Below are 22,710 nucleotides of genomic sequence, written 5' to 3' on the forward strand. Positions count from 1 at the left end.
CCAACATGACAGCCATGTAAACAAACACATCATGATGCTGTATCCAACATGACAGCCATGTAAACACACACATCATGTCATGATGCTGTATCCAACATGACAGCCATGTAAACACACACATCATGTCATGATGCTGTATCCAACATGACAGCCATGTAAACACACACATCATGTCATGATGCTGTATCCAACATGACAGCCATGTAAACAAACACATCATGATGCTGTATCCAACATGACAGCCATGTAAACAAACACATCATGATGCTGTATCCAACATGACAGCCATGTAAACACACACATCATGATGCTGTATCCAACATGACAGCCATGTAAACACACACATCATGATGCTGTATCCAACATGACAGCCATGTAAACACACACATCATGATGCTGTATCCAACATGACAGCCATGTAAACACACACATCATGATGCTGTATCCAACATGACAGCCATGTAAACAAACACATCATGATGCTGTATCCAACATGACAGACATGTAAACACACACATCATGTCATGATGCTGTATCCAACATGACAGTCATGTAAACACACACATCATGTCATGATGCTGTATCCAACATGACAGCCATGTAAACACACACATCATGTCATGATGCTGTATCCAACATGACAGCCATGTAAACACACACATCATGTCATGATGCTGTATCCAACATGACAGTCATGTAAACAAACACATCATGATGCTGTATCCAACATGACAGCCATGTAAACACACACATCATGTCATGATGCTGTATCCAACATGACAGTCATGTAAACACACACATCATGATGCTGTATCCAACATGACAGCCATGTAAACACACACATCATGTCATGATGCTGTATCCAACATGACAGCCATGTAAACAAACACATCATGATGCTGTATCCAACATGACAGCCATGTAAACACACACATCATGTCATTTACAACTAAACGTTGCTCTCAGCAATGTTTTTGAAAACATTTGAAGTGAGAAATAGACGATGCAATAACCAAACATGTATTTGATCAACACTTCCTTGTAATAAAGTTTATAAATAACACACGACAGGATTATTAATCATCCTGAATGGCGTCAATTATCTCTTGCATAACCACTCAACTTGCAAGCAATTCAATGGCGCTCAGGGAGCAATCAGGAGTCAAGAGTCTTGCTCAGGGACACACATCGACACATTGCTGGCCTGGCCTGAAATCGAACCTGCAACAACCAGGGCCTCTGGCTGCCCAGGCCGGCTCACTAACCACTCAACTATGACCTCCACTCAACTATGACCACTCCCTCACTAACCACTCAACTATGACCTCCACTCAACTATGACCACCCCTATACTTTATCAGAAACAATACTGTCTTTATTTTACTCGTTGTATCCCTTATGTTCTCCTTATGTTCTCCTCATGTTCTCCTTATGTTCTCCTCATGTTCTCCTTATGTTCTCCTCATGTTCTCCTCATGTTCTCCTCATGTTCTCCTCCATGCAGGACCAAGATGGATTTGGGAATCGTGAGGAAATCAATAGTGGTTGATGACGTGAGTATCAGCTCATTACCATATTATTACATTAGTATTAGCTCATTACCATATTATTACATTAGTATTAGCTCATTACCATATTACACAAAGCTATGGAGTGGTCCAGGGATGATATTGTCTCTGCCGGTAAATGCAAGGACCAGATTTGGAGACGAGGGAACGTGTTTTACTAAGTCTTTCTATTCTGACTGTCTTCCTCAGTGGTTCACCTTAAAAGACACCAAATCAGGACGAGTCCATCTGAGGCTGGACTGGCTGAAGCTGCTGCCTGACACTGACCGCCTGGAGGAGGTTTGAGGCTTTTATTCTCACTGATACATCACATATAATAATACATGTATAATACATGCTCTCATTGTCATACATCACATAATAATACATGTATAATACATGCTCTCATTGTCATACATCACATATAATACAGACAATACAATACTGATAAACAGCGTTAGTGACTTCTCTCTAACACTATGTATTTCTTCATTGACCACATTTTCCATGTCTACTGATATCTGAGCTGTAGTAAAAAAATAATAATATAATTGCACCGAGCAAAGGCGCTTTTGGTGTTGAAAGTATTCTTTCCACAAAATTCACGTTTTATCCAAAACAGTAACACTAAATATGTCCATGAGACTCAAAAAACACCACGTAAGACAGATCTGGTAAATGCTGTAATATACTGTATATATATATATATATATGTATATATATATATATATATATACTGAAGTGTGAATCACAGTTTCTCCGTCTGGTGGATATACATTTATTTTTCCGGCCAAAATTATTATTATTTCACACAAAAGGTGTGATTCAACACCACAGAACCGTCTCTGTTTCGGTGAGTAGAGAAATTATATTCTTTATTTTTACTACAGTTTAGACTCCGGTGGACATCAAAGACCGAGTCAATGATGAAATACATACTCTACCGTGGTCCCTCGCATAGCGTTAGAGAGAACTCACTAACACAGTGTACCAGAGATAGACAGCTCCTTATTCTCCCAGCACCAGTGTTCAGTACATTGTACATAATAATGTCTATTCTTTGTGTTCAGTACATTGTACATAATAATGTATATTCTTTGTGTTCAGTACATTGTACATAATAATGTATATGTTTTGTGTTCCAGGTCCTTCAGAAGAACTCCAGTGTGAGCAGTAAGACAGCTGATCCTCCGTCTTCGGCCATTCTGGTCGTCTATCTGGACAAGGCTGAGTCACTTCCTGTGAGTCAAACATTCTTCCCCATTTCACCCCGCCCCCGTTATTTTAATTTAGGGCATGACTTTACTGATAAGAACTCCACCAGGGGGCCAAATATACACATTGTACAGTACGGGGGGGGGGGGGGGGGGGGGGGGGGGTCTAGAGCTAAAAGTGGAATCAAACTGGGGGGTCCTTGAAATTCAAAAGGTTGAGAGAATCACACTGCTGTACTGTACTTTACTGTGTGTGTGTGTGCGCGCGCGCGGGGGGGGGGGGGTATTGGGTTAAGGCAGCTGCTGTCTGGTTGACATTCCAGAAAGTCCTTGCCTTGACCTCTGACCCTGTGTGTCCACTAGTGTGTCAGTCTGGTGAGGAAGACATTTGATCTGTGTTAGTCCAGTGTCTGATATGTCACATGTCATGTGTCACATGATACAGTATGTCATATGTAACAGTACAAAGACAATATGTAAAGGCAGAGTAGACACCGCAAACCATAGTGTATCTACACATACAGTATATTATATATATACAGCATGGCAAGGCTACCTTAGACACGGTGCCAACATTGGCACAGGGGAGGGTGATCACTGATGCACAGGGGAGGGTGATCACTGATGCACTGGGGAGGGTGATCACTGATGCACAGGGGAGGGTGATCACTGATGCACAGGGGAGGGTGATCACTGATGCACTGGCATAAGTGTGAGAGAGAGGATGTTTTCTCTTACAATTGAATATTCAAAAAAGGCTTAAATGAAATCCCCTCACATCTATATACAAATTACAGCCTGAACATAATTCTACATTTATTCTCCTAACTCTGACTGGGGAGGCAGTCTGGGAGATATGTGGGTCTAATGATCATTACATCCTGATGTGAAAGATATTTCTAAAGGAAACATAAATAAAGGTTGTTATGTATATGGACAATCCAGGTTGGAAATATGACATGTTGATGTTGTGTCATAATCAAACATAACACACTGACACACTGACTACCAATAAATAAAAACATGACACTTCATGTCAAAAAGGTTGCCGACCCCTGATGTATATGTTTATATATCATTTAGATTCACACTTACTGATGAAAGCCGTTCCTGTAAATCGGCTGCTCACTATGGCTATATATATTACTGTATCTATTACAATATCTATTACTATATTACAATATATATTACTATATGTATTACAATATCTATTGCTCTGCTTTTGTGTGTGTGTGTGTGTGTGTGTGTGTGTGTGTGTGTGTGTGTGTGTGTGTGTGTGTGTGTGTGTGTGTGTGTGTGTGTGTGTGTGTGTGTGTGTGTGTGTGTGTGTGTGTGTGTGTGTGTGTGTGTGTGTGTGTGTGTGTGTGAGAGAGAGACATGGCATGTTTAAATGTAGACACAGTCAAATGCTGAGTGTTAATTTAACTGTGAGAGTGTATGTGGACTCTTTGGGGTTCATTTGTCCACTCTCAGAGGTCAGGAGAGTTACAGTGTGTTCATGGTACTTTTCAGATGAAGAAGGGAAATAAGGAGCCTAACCCCATGGTGCAGTTGTCTGTTCAGGACATTACAAAGGAGAGCAAGGTACGTTTAACATGAAAGACACATGAATAAATACATAAGTGAAGATTTCCCTTCATTGACACATCTCCCTTTTATCCAATTGTTGTTTTTTTTCCATCTCTCTGTCACACTATTTATAACTATTTAACTATTTTTAACTATTTTTTAACTATTTTTTAACTATTTTTAAACTATTTTTAACTATGTTTAACTCTTACCAAAGACGTGTTGGACAACCGTGGATCCGGCATGGGAGGAGGCCTTTACCTTCTTCATCCAGGACCCTCGCAAACAGGACATAGACATCCAGGTAACGTTAACCCATTAAGACCTGGAACTGTGTCATTTTTAGATTTGAGCTAAAAAGCATTATTTTACACTTTGGGCTATTCAAAAATAGCAGATATACAAGCTCATAGCGCGGCACCGAGTGCCGCGCTACAAGCTTGTAGATCTGCTATTTTTGAAAAATCGTGAAAATGTGTGCAAATCTTCTGAATATATATATTTTTAAAGCGAACATTTTTAACTCAAATCTTTGCTTCTGGGGGGTCCCTGGAACAAAATATTTTGATGGGGGTCCGTGGCCAAATACATGTCATTTTGGGGGTCCTTGACATGAAAAAGATTGAGCACCACTGATATAGAAACATACGTTTTTCAGAAAACTGTTGAGATTTAGGAGACATGTAGAATCGGCTTCAGGTCTCAATGGGTTAAGATAATATATGATATTTACAATGAATGATATATATTGTTGTTATTATCTCCTTATGTTTTAAGGGTTACCGTTAGGGCAAAATATGTAGATTTTTCATAAATTAAAGCTCTACTTGATCATACTACAGCGTCACACAAAAGCATCAAGAGTAGCAGATCTACAAGCTCACGTTTCAAGCTTGTAGATCTGCTAGTCTTGATGCTTTTGGATTTTAATTCTGAAAAGTAACAGTTTTGGACATATAAGGTTTCTGCCCAACAGAGACCATATTCAATGACATGTTAAGATAGAAATGTCATATTATTGGTACTAATGTGTTGCTGTTGAACCCACCAGGTGAAGGACGTGGACCGGGTTCAGACCCTGGGCAGTCTGACCGTCCCCATGTCCCGCCTGCTGTCCAGTCCGGCTCTGACTCTGGACCAGTGGTTCCAGTTGGACCAGGCTGGACCGGCCAGCCGCATCTACATCAAGACAGTCCTCAGGGTAAAACAATGACTCTGTTGATGTTTAACCCATTGAGACCTGAAGCCGCGTCTAAAAAAATTCAAAATCCTAACAATTTTTCGGAAAAAAATATAAAAAAAATGTTTTCACGATTTTTCAAAAATAGCAGATCTACAAGCTCATAGCGCGGCACTCGGTGCCGCGCTATGAGCTTGTATATCTGCTATTTTTGAATAGCCAAAGACATCTAAAGTGACACAGATGCGTTCCAGGTATCAATGGGTTAACACATTCAATACAGGAACGCATCTGTGTCACTTTACATTCATTTAGCTGTTCAAAAATAGCAGATCTACAAGCTCATGATCTTGCAGATCTGCTGTTTTTGAAAAATCTTGAAAAATTGTGCAAATCTTTGAATATATATTCTAAATGTCTTCTAAATCCTAACCTAATTACATTACAGTCATTTAGCAGACGCTTTTATCCAAAGCGACCTACAATAAGTGCATTCAACATAGGTAGGGAACAAAACTACTAATCACCAGAAGTCTGAAGTGCATTCTCTTCTAAAACAAGCAACTACGAGTATACCTAGCGCTAAGGTAAAAGTAATATATCAGCTACCTACTGTCTTAAACAGATGAGACAAAATAGGAAAATCAAATGAGCAGGAGCTAAAACAAATAAGTGTAACGAATAAACAAGATCCAATAAAACAATAAAACAAGAATTCATACAACTAGTTAACAACAAGTAGGCCAGGCAAAGAGGAAGGGTAGTGTTTCCTGAAGAGGTGGGTTTTCAGCCTGCAGTGAAAGATGGACAGTGTCTCTGCTGTCCTGACATCAGTGTCTCTGCTGTCCTAACATCAGTGACTCTGCTGTCCTGACATCAGTGTCTCTGCTGTCCTAACATCAGTGACTCTGCTGTCCTGACATCAGTGACTCTGCTGTCCTGACATCAGTGACTCTGCTGTCCTGACATCAGTGACTCTGCTGTCCTGACATCAGTGACTCTGCTGTCCTGACATCAGTGTCTCTGCTGTCCTGACATCAGTGACTCTGCTGTCCTGACATCAGTGTCTCTGCTGTCCTGACGTCAGTGACTCTGCTGTCCTGACATCAGTGACTCTGCTGTCCTAACATCAGTGACTCTGCTGTCCTGACATCAGTGTCTCTGCTGTCCTGACATCAGTGACTCTGCTGTCCTGACATCAGTGTCTCTGCTGTCCTGACATCAGTGACTCTGCTGTCCTGACGTCAGTGACTCTGCTGTCCTGACATCAGTGTCTCTGCTGTCCTGACGTCAGTGACTCTGCTGTCCTGACATCAGTGACTCTGCTGTCCTGACATCAGTGACTCTGCTGTCCTGACATCAGTGTCTCTGCTGTCCTGACATCAGTGTCTCTGCTGTCCTGACATCAGTGTCTCTGCTGTCCTGACGTCAGTGACTCTGCTGTCCTGACATCAGTGACTCTGCTGTCCTGACATCAGTGACTCTGCTGTCCTGACATCAGTGACTCTGCTGTCCTGACATCAGTGACTCTGCTGTCCTGACATCAGTGTCTCTGCTGTCCTGACATCAGTGACTCTGCTGTCCTGACATCAGTGTCTCTGCTGTCCTGACATCAGTGACTCTGCTGTCCTGACATCAGTGACTCTGCTGTCCTGACATCAGTGGGAAGTTCATTCCACCAATGTGGGGCCAGAACAGAAAAAAGTTGTGACCGTGTAGATCGGCCACAAGGACCCTTGAGTGACGAGGCAATCAGTCGCCCCGAGGAGGCAGACCGAAGTGGTCGGGCAGGGGTGTAGGCATCGACCATAGCCCGGAGGTAAGAAGGAGCTGTTCCTTTCACTGCCCTATAGACGAATCCACAGACGCGCTGCCTGTAGGCGGCCATTGCTGCGGTGTCGCGGTGCGGAGCGTTGACACCGCAGCTATGGCTGCCTACAGGCAGCGCGTCCGTGGATTCGTCTATAGGCTAGCACCAGGGTTTTAAACTGGATGTGAGCCGCTACGGGGAGTCAGTGTAGAGAACGGAGAAGGATAGTTGTGTGGGAGAACTTGGGGCGGTTGGTGCTCCAACTTTTCCATGTCAAGGACCCACAAAATGATATGTATTTAGCCACGGACCCCCATCTTGAAATATTAAGTTTCAGGGACCCCCCCCCCCCCCCAGAGATTTGCACACATTTTCATGACTTTTCTAAAAATAGCAGATCTACAAGTTGTAGATCTGCTATTTTTGATTAGCCAAAGTATAAAATAATGGTTATAACTGAAATCTAAAATGATGAAGTCAGTGGCGTAGACAGACTTTATTTGCCGTGGGTTTTTGTATCAAAAGGGCCCTTGATATGGATGCATCACATGCAGCAACGCCACTGGTTTAAACAACATTTACAGAAACCCAAATTCGATGCAAACAAGTGGTGAATGAAATCACATGTCTCTTCCAGGCAGAGCCCGTTGGTGTCTGGAATGGAATACAAGAACGCTCGTCCCAAAACACACTGATCCGCCAAACGAATGGGGGCGAGTGAGTGTAGGGGTGGGACGATATGGGTATCTCACGATACCATATCTGTGGCGATATTAGGCCCTCGATAACAAGAATATCACCATATTCAATATATTGCGATATCACAATATATTGCATGAAATTTCACCAACGATATATCATGATAGTCCTTGTGTTCAATGCATAAACACATACAATAGCACCAAACTGTTCAAAATCATCATTACACAAATACAGAGTCGGAAAAACAACGTATCACCCATTTTTTAAAATATCGATATCGGCAGTATATATCGATTATTTATCGCGGGAGAAAGTATTGCGATATATCGCAATATCGCTACCCCACCCCTAGGCGAGTGTCTCGGCGTCATTGTCAGGGAGGAGGTTCTGTATAGTTTATGATAGTCAGTCACTTATATTTGTTTCTGGCAAAAATTTAACTAATTCGGCGGAAGTAGCATTATTATTTTTTTCACCGTCAGTTGATGCTTCATATCCATAAGAGTCAAACCGCCGTGATCAGTTGTTTATTTTTGGAACACAGTTCTTATTTGACACGATATTAAATACGTCTATGGGATTCAGAATGGGGGTGGAAAACTACGAACCAGGTAGACAAACAAAGGATGCGTAAATTACGTCAGACTTCGGTTGTCTATATAATCCTATAGGCTACATAATATATTGAACATGACAAAAATAAATACTACTAAAAGTGCTCCTCGGAGCACAAGTCTCCGCCAGCAGACTTGTGTTGGGAATGTTGGGAATGTTCTAATTCTTATGTTCTAAGTGTCCTATCCGTCTGTATAACTGTCCTATCCGTCCTGTCTGTATAAGTGTCCTACCCGTCCTGTCTGTATAAGTGTCCTATCCGTCCTGTCTGTATAAGTGTCCTACCCGTCCTGTCTGTATAAGTGTCCTATCCGTCCTGTCTGTATAAGTGTCCTACCCGTCCTGTCTGTATAAGTGTCCTATCCGTCCTGTCTGTATAAGTGTCCTATCCGTCCTGTCTGTATAAGTGTCCTATCCGTCCTGTCTATGTAAGTGTCCTATCCGTCCTGTCTGTGTAAGTGTCCTATCCAATTGTTACAGTATCCGCCATTTCTCAGCCATTTCGTGATTATTCCTGTCTTACCTCACTTTGAAAGAGGCACAGACTCTTTCAAAGTGACACATGTATTTATAGGCCGCTATACGTCACTAGCCAATCAGATCACACTATTTCACCGTATTGTCACGTGTCACGTGAGGCTTGACCAATGTTAGTCCCAGTTTCAGAAAGTGAAAACTAACTCTCCTGGCGGAGACAATAATAGCAGATGCCATTAAAGTATATGGGCGGCAATTTTTATTAAAAACATAAATTAATGAAACTTGAATTAATGAATGAGTTCCCTCCTGGGGGGCCCCCTTGCGTGGAAGTACCGTGTATGGGCTCTCATAACCCAACAACCCTATACGAATTACACCACTGGATGGAGTAGTTGCATTAAATACAAAAAATTATAATATGGAGATGCAAGTTTTCTGCCTGACAGCAACGATATTATACTTTATCATTCTCTGTGTGGACTCTCTCTCTCTCTCTCTCTCTCTCTCTCTCTCTCTCTCTCTCTCTCTCTCTCTCTCTCTCTCTCTCTCTCTCTCTCTCTCTCTCTCTCTCTCTCTCTCTCTCTCTCTCTCTCTCTCTCTCTCTCTCTCTCTTCATTTCCATGATATCTCAGGTTCTATGGTTGGATGAGGAGAAGATCTCAGCCTCTGTGTCCAGTCATCTAGAGGCTGGACTGTCCAAACAGCTTCCCCAGCAGACCCACCCTCATCCCAGCTTCGCCACAGAGGTACAGTGGAGACCGTGAAAGACCTGGAAATGTTTTTAAATGAGAAAAAAACAGGTTTCTAGGCCAGGAAAAGGTTTGGGATTAATCACATGTCTAGCATTATTACTACAACATATCTAACATGGTAAAATATAGTGCTGTAGAGATGCGCGGATGGTCTCTCACGTCACCCGAATCCGCATGTACAAATTAATTATCCGGCCGTTATCCAACCGCAATAATTATATTATCCAATTTAAATATCCGCACCAACCGTTTTTCCCGTATGTCAAAATATTATTATTTTCTGGTATTCCCCGTTAGTTTTAGTATTAGTTGTGCCGTGCGATGCGATCACAAAATGCATTGATTTAGCCTATGGAATGTCAGTGCGTCTTTTCTTTTTTTTAAACTGGTGCTGCGCTGAACATACAGACACCGTGCGGCATCCAACATACAGGCATCCAACATAGATGCGGCATCCAACATACAGAGCGCACTGCTCTGCTGTGCTGTTCAGAGCAGCACCGGTTTAAAAAAAAGAAAAAAGACGCACCGAGATTCCATAGTCTAAATCAATGCATTTTGTGATCGCATCGCACAGAGGCTGCTCTACACACTCACATAGACACAAGCACGCAGAGATTTAGCTATTTTATGGATAGATATATTAATATTAGATGTCATTAATTTATTTACCGCAATATTTCACCCGCGGTTTATCCGACATTAATTCATAATTATATTTGATTGACCCGAATCCACCCAAACCGCGGTTAACTGCGGCAACCGCGGCTAACACCGCGACCCGCGCATCTCTATAGTGCTGCGCTGCACCAGCTGCGTGAGTACGGCCTGATGTATACAAGACGTCTTGAGATGAAAAATAATAGATCTACAAGCCTAACAACACGTTGCACCATGATACCTTGTTAGCTTGTAGATCTGTTATTTTTGTCACATGGCGACTTCGCTCGAGTGTGTTTTTGTGGGGCATTTGGTAGATCACTGCAGTAAGAGCCTCCTTATTGCTCTATATCAGGGCTCTTCAACCTTTTCAGGCCAAGGACCCCCTAGCTGAGACAGAGATGAAGCAGGGACCCCCTCCTCTATTTTGTACAAAATTGTGTTTCAGATTAAACTTTTTTTTGTTTGCTTGATCTGCCCTTTTTTCCCCCTATATCTCTTTGCCAAAAATAGCCGATCTACAAGCTCACAACGCCTCGCGGCGCGAGGCGTTGTGAGCTTGTAGATCTGCTATTGTTGGCTAAAGTTCTCCTCAGAAAAAGGATGGTAGGGTTGAAGTGGTTAAAGGTAGGGTTAGTGATTTTCTTTGGTTAAAATAAGTGTTAAATAGCTCTATATTGTGATAGTACTCATTGCTATAGAGTGTTTGTTCAGTAAAAGGAGTCTCCTTGTCTCTCCAGCTCTTTATAAAACAGAAAATGCATTTTCGTTTCAGTTTCAGTTTCATTTCCAATTTTATCCAATCAGGATAGAGAACTCAATCAGGATACAGATTAAACAAGTGAAATTGGAAGTGATGACACTAAGAAATGAGCAGGCAAAATTGGAACTGGAACACTATAAAAATGAAGCTTAAAAATGGGTACTTTCTCCTGATTGGCTGAGATTTTGACACCTACCGAAAAATTTATTTTCTGTTTATTAAAGAGCTGGAGAGAAGTCAGGCTTTTGGGTTTCATCCCAGATAGTTTTTAAGTTTCTTGATTCAGTATTTATATATCTGATTTTAACCATGTTCTTCGATGTCCCCCGTCCTTGGTTCTGGTGACTGATATTGACCTTCTAATACGTGAGGAGACCGTATTACTTTTTTCATTTATTTTTTATAATGGTATGGGAAAATGAAAAAATAAGTAATTGAAAAAAAAATCAGTCACCAGAACCAAGGACGGTGTTGTCAATGAATATAACATGGTTAAACTGGAGTTTGAAGTTACGATGGGTTTGTATAGGAAGGGGGCGTGTCTGATTCAAATGATTGAATATTTTTTATTAGGCAAAAAAAAAAAAAGTAAACGGCACAATTACATTTATAATACTTTGTCTAAAAGGTCCGTCCAAAAAAATCCTTGCGGTCTTGTTTCCATTGAGGTCCTTGGTATTCAATTCATAGACATATATACTGTATAGTAGCAACCAAACATCAAATATCAACACAAAAATACAGACAAAAAAAACACTATATACAATTTTGAAGACCAGTCCCATTTTCAGTTGTTTAACCCTGTCTTCCACCCTGAGCCAGCCTAGGCTGACAAAGTGGGTGGGAGAGAGGTGGGTCATGGGCCCCAGTCCGAGGAGTAGTCGAATCAGTTTGTTTTGTTTGTTTTGGGAGGTTTGAAGCTTAGTCTTCAGTGACACTGAGGTGTTGGAGTACCAAGAGGTGCAAGCATAGTCATAAAGGGTCTGAATCAGGGCCCCTGAGAGGGTCCTGAGGGCCTGAGGGTTGACAAAAGAGAAAACTCTTACTCTGCCCATAAATGTGGTTCTCTGGTTTACTCTTTGGAACACCTTTGTTGCCATGCTTTCTCCTGTCAGGTATTTGTCAAGAATACATCCAGATAGGTCATCTCTTCTTTGCTAGAGATGATTGTGTCATCCACTTTGAATATCAAATGAATATCAAATATCTAAATAGTGAATCAAACAACTTAAAAAGTATCTGGTGTGAAACACAGAAGCCTGAGTAGACGTTACAATGACCTCAAACATCCTTTAATCATTGTGTCTTTTTGTCCTCCTCAGGGCCTGCTCAGAATCCACCTGCTGGCGGGTCAGAACATGGTCCCTAAGGACAACATGATGGGGGGTCTGGTGAAGGGGAAGAGTGACCCCTACGTCAACCTCAACATCGGGGGGGAAACCTTCACCAGTCATGTGATCAAGTCCAACCTCAACCCCACCTGGAACGAGATGTACCAGGTATGTCACAACACCAGGGGTCCTTGAGGGGCTTCCAGGGGGTCCCTAGCAAAACAATAACATTTAACACTTAACACTTAAAGGTATGGTAAGTGATATTTTTTGTATATCATTTTTTTGTTAAAAAGGTTAAATACTATATTGTGATAGTAATCATTGCTACAGAGCGTTTGTTCGGTCACAGGGGTCTCTCAGGTTCTTTAGTAAACAGAATATAGTACATTTAACATAGTATAGTACACTATAGTATAGTAGCTTCGCGCCGCGTTTAGAGCTTGTAGATCTGCTACTTTTGATGCTTCGGTGTGACACACGGCTGATCAAGTAGGGTGGAGTTGCTTCGATCGATCGGTCACCGATTTAAATCGCCCGATTTCAGCTCCTATAATGACTCTGTTGGCCGCCGTCAAATTCCCGATACGGTAATTTTGCACACCGCCCACTCCGCTCAGACCCGCCACTCAGCAGCTAAAAAAAACAGTATTTTGCTGTGTGTCTGATACACTTTCTCTTTTGGCACAAATGCGTCCCCATGAGCCTAGATGGACAAAAGATGCCATCCAAGTTTCCTTTTTATGTATTTTTTCGTAAGACGTACAATATTAAATCCTGTGGGTTAATGATTAATCACCAGGAGAGAGAGAGGCGGGGACTCGAGTCGCAAAACGAGTGTGGTTCGTTCAGCCGAAACCCGTCACTTTCGTTTCAAATCGTATCCTTTGATCGGCTGGTGATATAACTAAACTGGTACAAAGTGTTTATAAACACACTTGTGTGGATTACGGAGAAATTTGAATGAAATCTAGATCAGGGATGTACGCTGTGTGCACTTCTGTTGCAGAAAGTGTTGAGGATTGTGTCCGTGTGACCGACCGGGCATGCTTAACACATTGAACGCCAGAGGTTAATCTCATAATGTACTTACCAGTGCCAAGCTTTTATTGTTGTTTTTTTGTTTTCTTCATGTCGCCATAGACCCCGCTAAATCCGGTAAAAAATCGCATTCATTTGGTTTGACACAAACACGGGATCCGTGTGAAGCAAGCAGTGAAAAAAGCGAGCCGATCCGTTCCGCCATTTTGAAGTTACAGCCTATAACGTTAGACCGTGGGATGCGGTGAGAAAAACCACAGCCGAAATAATCGACTCCAAAGTTGATTCCTAGACAGGAAACGGATGGGAACGAAAAAAACGGAACCAGAATTATTTCGTTTCCGGTCGGCCCCCTCGCTCCGAGTTCCTTTTTTATAAACCCGCTCCCCGCTACGTTACAAATCATCCTGCTCCGCTCACATGCTCTGATTGGGACTGAGGTTCAGATCAGAAGATATTATACCATATAATAATATATGGAACGTCCCAATTTATTTCTCTTTTACTATACTATACCTCAGGTCTAGGTTAGCATTGTTTTGTTTGTACTGTATTTTTGTTTAGTTACTGTAGTATCATTCAATCCTCTCTTCATTCAACACTGTGTGTGATATATTGAAGCTTAAAGCTGATATACTGTACTCTACTGAATCATATTTGGAGCTCCCTCCTATTGAACAGGTCATGTTAATGAATAATGATTGTTTAATAAAGGCCAGACTAAGCTACAAGTCAGTGTCATCAATATGGTATGGGTTCATTTAAAACAAGACAGATACTGTAGTAGCAAAGGGTAAATACTTTACTTTCTAAATAAATCGTCCGATCCTGAGGGAGGGGATCGGGATGGGTACCTCAAAATTGTGATTGGTGCACCCCTACAGTAGGGCATTAATGACTGATCCACTGTTCTCAATGGACAACAGATCAATGAAAAAGGAAATGTACCCTTTAACCTGTATGTCTGTCTGTCTGTCTGTCTGTCTGTCTGTCTGTACCAGGTGGTTCTGACGGACCTGCCCGGTCAGGAGCTGCACCTGGAGGTGTTGGACAAAGACATGGACATGAAGGATGACTTCATGGGCAGGTAGGGAGTTAGATAGGTAGGTAGGGAGTTAGATAGGTAGGTAGGGAGTTAGATAGGTAGGTAGGGAGTTAGATAGGTAGGTAGGGAGTTAGATAGGTAGGTAGGGAGTTAGATAGGCAGGTAGGGAGTTAGATAGGTAGGTAGGGAGTTAGATAGGTAGGTAGGGAGTTAGATAGGTAGGTAGGGAGTTAGATAGGCAGGTAGGGAGTTAGATAGGTAGGTAGGTAGGGAGTTAGATAGGTAGGTAGGGAGTTAGATAGGTAGGTAGGGAGGGAGGGAGGTAGGTAGCTACATCCTACAACCATCTCCTTGTGACAGCAAACTAATTTTTAATTAGTCTTAGTCATAGAGTGCAGAAGTCCTGACGTCACTCGTTCATCCCCTGGTTTGTAAAGTCATGTCTCTATGGAGAATAACATTGGGTCATCATAGAATCGTTTCATATAAGAATTGTGGTCCAAAAATAAACAAAGTGTCTCTGAGATATTGTCAGGGAGGAGGTATCGTTTATGATAGTCAGTCACTTATATTTGATACAGTCTGTTTCTGCCGAAAATGTAACTTAGTCAGCAGAGGTAACATTAGCGTTTTCTCACCGTCAGTTGATGCTTCATATCCATAAGAGTCAAACCGCCGGGATCATTAGTTTATTTTTGGAACACAGTTCTTATTTGACGCGATATTGAAGATATTAAACACGTCTATGGGGATTCACAACGGGGGAAAAAAGCCTCGACCCAGGTAGGATGCGTAAATTACGTCAGACTTCGGTGCTCTATAGATAGTCTTTTGAATATAATTCCACTTAGTTTTAGTCATTCTGAAATGTTTTTGTTTTAGTCTGGTTTTAGTGGACTAAACATCATAAGATTTTAGTCGACTAAATCTACAGTTTATTTAGTCGACTAAAGTTTATGTTGGCGCGTCGTGATGGCGTTGCCTAATGCCTGATTTATACTCGTACTTGTGAGCTTGTAGATCGGCTATTTTTGGAAGCATAAAATGACTAGTCTTAGTTCCTCTGGATCTCGTCTCCATTAGTCCCTCCCTTTTTTCCCTCCCTAACATTTTAGTTTAAATTGTCAACATTTTGTGCCAGTCAATAAAACATGGACTGATGCACCTGGACACATCATCAGTGTTGTTACCTGGAGTCACTGGGTGTTTGGGGTCAAAGTCATCGTAGCTTAGTTTTTATTCAGTTTTCCTCAGTGAAAAAAGGTTGTCGACTAATATTTGTCCTCATAGTTTTAGAGTCGCCAAAGTGAACACTGCTTGGAGAAGATACAATGCTTCCACATGCTTCATTTCTAATTCAATCATGTCAACATGTCTCCAGGTTGAAGATCAGTCTGAAGGACATCATCTCCTCTCAGTACACAGACCAGGTGAGAACGATTTACAATGTAGGAATGTATCAGACACTCTTTATACAGAGAGACTTACAGATTTATTGCCATGAGGAAACATACATTTACATTGACAAAACAAGTGTCAAAATATATAAAAAACAGTTGAATAAAATGGGCAAAAATTATGTACAGTTGGAGTGGGTTCAGCATCGTGTTGAACAGAGCTATGTCACATTGAGTCGTTTAATACATGATGTTTCTCACAAAGGTATCAGAGTAGCAGATCTACAAGCTTGAAACGCGGCACGAAGCGACACGTTTCGAGCTTGTAGATCTGCTACTTGTGTTGTTTTTGAATTTGAATCCTGAAAAGCAACAGTTTTAGACATAATGAGGTTTCAAACCGACAGAGACTAAATGATCTTTAGCGTTAATGGGAAATACTGAAACTTTAGTCTGACGCTGGTTTCCACGAGGAGGAATAAGAATCCTTATTTAAGTCAGAGTCATAAAGATGACTAAGAATGATTATTGAGTTCCCATCAGTCCAGCTAGAGGAGTGTGTGAGCACGGAGGAAGACTAAGAGTGTGTTATTTTAAGAACCAACATCATGAGGGAAGTCTGTATGTCTGTAGGTTCTCTTGTTCTGGGAACAAACCCCAGCAGTTCTGCTTTTAACCCATTGAGACCGGAAGCCGATTCTACATGTCTCCTAAATCTCAACAGTATTCTGAAAAACTTATGTTTCTATATCAGTGGTGCTCAATCTTTTTCATGTCAAGGACCCCCAAAATTATATGTATTTGGCCGCGGACCCCCCCAGAAGCAAAGATTTGAGTTAAAAATGTTCGCTTTAAAAATATATATATTCAGAAGATTTGCACACATTTTCACGATTTTTCAAAAAATAGCAGATCTACAAGCTCATAGCGCGGCACTCGGTGCCGCGCTATGAGCTTGTATATCTGCTATATTTGAATAGCCCAAAGTGTAAAATAATGCTTTTTAGCTCAAATCTAAAAATGACACAGTTCCAGGTCTTAATGGGTTAAAACAGCTGCTTGTATGTGTCCTGGAATTCTGGATCAATCAGCGATGGATAAGGCACATGTAGGAGTGGAGACAATATTCTAGGTGGAGGTGGTTATGCTTTATGTACATGATATCATGGTCAGAAGTACATTAACACTCATGTCAGTGGTAGGGTAGTTCTGCCTGGAGCTCAGGGCAGAGATCATAGTTATGCTGTAGCTGCCTGAAGGACAAAGTGAACCAAAACAAGATAGACTGTACCAAAACAATAACTATTAGACCTAGTGGAGACATTTATAGATAGACTGTACCAAAACAATAACTATTAGACCTAGTGGAGACATCTATAGATAGACTGTACCAAAACAATAACTATTAGACCTAGTGGAGACATCTATAGATAGACTGTGTTAAAACAATAACTATTAGACCTAGTGGAGACATCTATAGATAGACTGTACCAAAACAATAACTATTAGACCTAGTGGAGACATCTATAGATAGACTGTACCAAAACAATAACTATTAGACCTAGTGGAGACATCTATAGATAGACTGTACCAAAACAATAACTATTAGACCTAGTGGAGACATCTATAGATAGACTGTACCAAAACAATAACTATTAGACCTAGTGGAGACATCTATAGATAGACTGTGTTAAAACAATAACTATTAGACCTAGTGGAGACATCTATAGATAGACTGTACCAAAACAATAACTATTAGACCTAGTGGAGACATCTATAGATAGACTGTACCAAAACAATAACTATTAGACCTAGTGGAGACATCTATAGATAGACTGTACCAAAACAATAACTATTAGACCTAGTGGAGACATCTATAGATAGACTGTGTTAAAACAATAACTATTAGACCTAGTGGAGACATCTATAGATAGACTGTACCAAAACAATAACTATTAGACCTAGTGGAGACATCTATAGATAGACTGTACCAAAACAATAACTATTAGACCTAGTGGAGACATCTATAGATAGACTGTACCAAAACAATAACTATTAGACCTAGTGGAGACATCTATAGATAGACTGTACCAAAACAATAACTATTAGACCTAGTGGAGACATCTATAGATAGACTGTACCAAAACAATAGCTATTAGACCTAGTGGAGACATCTATAGATAGACTGTGTTAAAACAATAACTATTAGACCTAGTGGAGACATCTATAGATAGACTGTACCAAAACAATAACTATTAGACCTAGTGGAGACATCTATAGATAGACTGTACCAAAACAATAACTATTAGACCTAGTGGAGACATCTATAGATAGACTGTGTTAAAACAATAACTATTAGACCTAGTGGAGACATCTATAGATAGACTGTACCAAAACAACAATATCATAATGTATTGTAGAAGTATTATAAGTGATGGTGTAATATAGAGGTTAAAAATAAGCAGCCATATAACTTCTTCCTCAACTGTATGATCATGATCTATGATACTGTATAGGGATGTTTATGATAATGTATATGTATGGATCATGTTTTAATATATGCATGGATCATGTTTTAATGTATGCATGGATCATGTTTTAATGTATGCATGGATCATGTTTTAATGTATGCATGGATCATGTTTTAATGTATGCATGGATCATGTTTTAATGTATGCATGGATCGTGTTTTAATGTATGCATGGATCATGTTTTAATGTATGCATGGATCATGTTTTAATGTATGCATGGATCATGTTTTAATGTATGCATGGATCATGTTTTAATGTATGCATGGATCATGTTTTAATGTATGCATGGATCATGTTTTAATGTATGCATTAAAACATGATCATGTTTTAATGTATGCATGGATCATGTTTTAATGTATGTATGGATCATGTTTTAATGTATGCATGGATCATGTTTTAATGTATGCATGGATCATGTTTTAATGTATGCATGGATCATGTTTATGATAATATATGCATGGCTAATGTTTATAATACTGTCTAAATGCATGGATCATGTTTTAATGTATGCATGGATCATGTTTTAATGTATGCATGGATCATGTTTATGATAATATATGCATGGATAATGTTTATAATACTGTCTAAATGCATGGATCATGTTTTAATGTATGCATGGATCATGTTTTAATGTATGCATGGATCATGTTTTAATGTATGCATGGATCATGTTTTAATGTATGCATGGATCATGTTTTAATGTATGCATGGATCATGTTTTAATGTATGCATGGCTCATGTTTTAATGTATGCATGGATCATGTTTTAATGTATGCATGGATCATGTTTCAGTGGTACAACCTGAAGGATGTGAAGTCTGGTCGGGTTCATCTGGTTCTGGAATGGGTTCCCAAGTCAACTGAGTCAGAGGGTCTGGACCAGGTCTGTATCTTATTATGTGCAGTTAGCACACATACAGTAATGCCTCATTAATACAGTACGCACGCACGCAGCCACGCACGCACACATACACACACACACACACACACACACACACACACACACACACACACACACACACACACACACACACACACACACACACACACACACACACACACACACACACACACACTTCTTTATTTATGTCCACATAAATACAAGGTCTAAAGGACACAAATACTAGTAGTGCAATTTGACACTGTGGGTTACTACGGCATACCTGCCGACAAAGGCAATCACAGTTACAGTTATACAGTTTTACACACACGTAGGGCCAAACTGTCAGTATACAGCTTAAGGGTACAGATAGCAGCGCCGTCTCCAAATAGCGCGACTGCCAATGATAGCTGACACTGAGCAATATTTTGCTAGCTGTTTGGCTTTTCTCTTTGAGAGACCAGCCATCTGAAGGCCTCTAACAACGAGCTTAAAGTTATGAACATGGCCCAGGCTGCCAAATATGAACGCACAGCCAACCTCTAGAATGAGAACCTCTCTACTGTTCTCATCAACAACAACAATAACAACAACAATATATACACACACACACACACACACACACACACACACACACACACACACACACACACACACACACACACACACACACACGCACAGTAATGTCTCATTCAGTGTTTGTGTCTCTGTGGGTTCAGGTTCTCCGGTTCCTCTCCAGACAGTCCTACCAGAACAAGGCGGTACCGTCGGCAGGCCTTCTGTTTGTCTATGTGGAGAGAGCAGACAGCCTACCTGTGAGTTCTGACTGTTATAGAGACATCCTGTGAGTTCTGTCTGTTATAGAGACATCCTGTGAGTTATGTCTGTTATAGAGACATCCTACCTGTGAGTTCTGTCTGTTATAGAGACATCCTACCTGTGAGTTCTGTCTGTTATAGAGACATCCTGTGAGTTCTGTCTGTTATAGAGACATCCTGTGAGTTCTGTCTGTTATAGAGACATCCTACCTGTGAGTTCTGTCTGTTATAGAGACATCCTACCTGTGAGTTATGACTGTTATAGAGACATCCTGTGAGTTATGACTGTTATAGAGACATCCTGTGAGTTCTGTCTGTTATAGAGACATCCTACCTGTGAGTTCTGTCTGTTATAGAGACATCCTGTGAGTTATGTCTGTTATAGAGACAGCCTACCTGTGAGTTCTGTCTGTTATAGAGACATCCTGTGAGTTCTGTCTGTTATAGAGACAGCCTACCTGTGAGTTATGACTGTTATAGAGACATCCTGTGAGTTATGTCTGTTATAGAGACATCCTGTGAGTTCTGTCTGTTATAGAGACATCCTACCTGTGAGTTCTGTCTGTTATAGAGACATCCTGTGAGTTCTGTCTGTTATAGAGACATCCTGTGAGTTATGTCTGTTATAGAGACATCCTGTGAGTTATGTCTGTTATAGAGACATCCTGTGAGTTCTGTCTGTTATAGAGACATCCTACCTGTGAGTTCTGTCTGTTATAGAGACATCCTACCTGTGAGTTCTGTCTGTTATAGAGACATCCTGTGAGTTCTGTCTGTTATAGAGACATCCTGTGAGTTATGTCTGTTATAGAGACATCCTGTGAGTTATGTCTGTTATAGAGACATCCTGTGAGTTCTGTCTGTTATAGAGACATCCTACCTGTGAGTTCTGTCTGTTATAGAGACATCCTACCTGTGAGTTCTGTCTGTTATAGAGACATCCTGTGAGTTATGTCTGTTATAGAGACATCCTGTGAGTTATGTCTGTTATAGAGACATCCTGTGAGTTATGTCTGTTATAGAGACATCCTGTGAGTTCTGTCTGTTATAGAGACATCCTACCTGTGAGTTCTGTCTGTTATAGAGACATCCTACCTGTGAGTTCTGTCTGTTATAGAGACATCCTACCTGTGAGTTATGTCTGTTATAGAGACATCCTACCTGTGAGTTCTGTCTGTTATAGAGACATCCTACCTGTGAGTTATGACTGTTATAGAGACATCCTGTGAGTTCTGTCTGTTATAGAGACATCCTGTGAGTTCTGTCTGTTATAGAGACATCCTACCTGTGAGTTATGACTGTTATAGAGACATCCTGTGAGTTCTGTCTGTTATAGAGACATCCTGTGAGTTCTGTCTGTTATAGAGACATCCTGTGAGTTATGACTGTTATAGAGACATCCTGTGAGTTCTGTCTGTTATAGAGACATCCTGTGAGTTCTGTCTGTTATAGAGACATCCTGTGAGTTATGTCTGTTATAGAGACATCCTGTGAGTTCTGTCTGTTATAGAGACATCCTACCTGTGAGTTCTGTCTGTTATAGAGACATCCTACCTGTGAGTTCTGTCTGTTATAGAGACATCCTGTGAGTTCTGTCTGTTATAGAGACATCCTGTGAGTTATGACTGTTATAGAGACATCCTGTGAGTTCTGTCTGTTATAGAGACATCCTACCTGTGAGTTCTGTCTGTTATAGAGACATCCTGTGAGTTCTGTCTGTTATAGAGACATCCTGTGAGTTATGTCTGTTATAGAGACATCCTGTGAGTTATGTCTGTTATAGAGACATCCTGTGAGTTCTGTCTGTTATAGAGACATCCTACCTGTGAGTTCTGTCTGTTATAGAGACATCCTACCTGTGAGTTCTGTCTGTTATAGAGACATCCTGTGAGTTCTGTCTGTTATAGAGACATCCTGTGAGTTATGTCTGTTATAGAGACATCCTGTGAGTTATGTCTGTTATAGAGACATCCTGTGAGTTCTGTCTGTTATAGAGACATCCTACCTGTGAGTTCTGTCTGTTATAGAGACATCCTACCTGTGAGTTCTGTCTGTTATAGAGACATCCTACCTGTGAGTTATGTCTGTTATAGAGACATCCTACCTGTGAGTTCTGTCTGTTATAGAGACATCCTACCTGTGAGTTATGACTGTTATAGAGACATCCTGTGAGTTCTGTCTGTTATAGAGACATCCTGTGAGTTCTGTCTGTTATAGAGACATCCTACCTGTGAGTTATGACTGTTATAGAGACATCCTGTGAGTTCTGTCTGTTATAGAGACATCCTGTGAGTTCTGTCTGTTATAGAGACATCCTACCTGTGAGTTATGACTGTTATAGAGACATCCTGTGAGTTCTGTCTGTTAAAGAGACAT

At 40.8% G+C, this 22,710-nt stretch overlaps 2 protein-coding genes across 2 annotated transcripts in view; one reads left to right on the plus strand and one right to left on the minus strand.

Moving 5' to 3' along the window:
* The window catches only part of g0s2 (G0/G1 switch 2), a 277,791-nt gene that overhangs the window by 81,646 nt on the left and 173,435 nt on the right, over positions 1 to 22,710 (minus strand). The window lies entirely within an intron of this gene.
* LOC311049303 (extended synaptotagmin-1-like) overlaps positions 1 to 22,710 on the plus strand; it is a 123,972-nt gene that overhangs the window by 25,101 nt on the left and 76,161 nt on the right. The window contains exons 12-23 of the mRNA XM_084062850.1: positions 1,505 to 1,553; positions 1,758 to 1,847; positions 2,693 to 2,788; positions 4,274 to 4,345; positions 4,548 to 4,634; positions 5,382 to 5,531; positions 9,750 to 9,863; positions 12,615 to 12,791; positions 14,666 to 14,751; positions 16,091 to 16,139; positions 19,430 to 19,519; positions 20,236 to 20,331. Of these exons, the coding sequence (XP_083918976.1) occupies positions 1,505 to 1,553; positions 1,758 to 1,847; positions 2,693 to 2,788; positions 4,274 to 4,345; positions 4,548 to 4,634; positions 5,382 to 5,531; positions 9,750 to 9,863; positions 12,615 to 12,791; positions 14,666 to 14,751; positions 16,091 to 16,139; positions 19,430 to 19,519; positions 20,236 to 20,331 (1,156 nt within the window). The remainder of the gene's footprint in view (positions 1 to 1,504; positions 1,554 to 1,757; positions 1,848 to 2,692; positions 2,789 to 4,273; positions 4,346 to 4,547; positions 4,635 to 5,381; positions 5,532 to 9,749; positions 9,864 to 12,614; positions 12,792 to 14,665; positions 14,752 to 16,090; positions 16,140 to 19,429; positions 19,520 to 20,235; positions 20,332 to 22,710) is intronic.

Source organism: Gymnoscopelus microlampas (genome assembly GCF_963454915.1).
Source record: "Gymnoscopelus microlampas genome assembly, chromosome: 7".
NCBI lineage: Eukaryota > Metazoa > Chordata > Actinopteri > Myctophiformes > Myctophidae > Gymnoscopelus > Gymnoscopelus microlampas.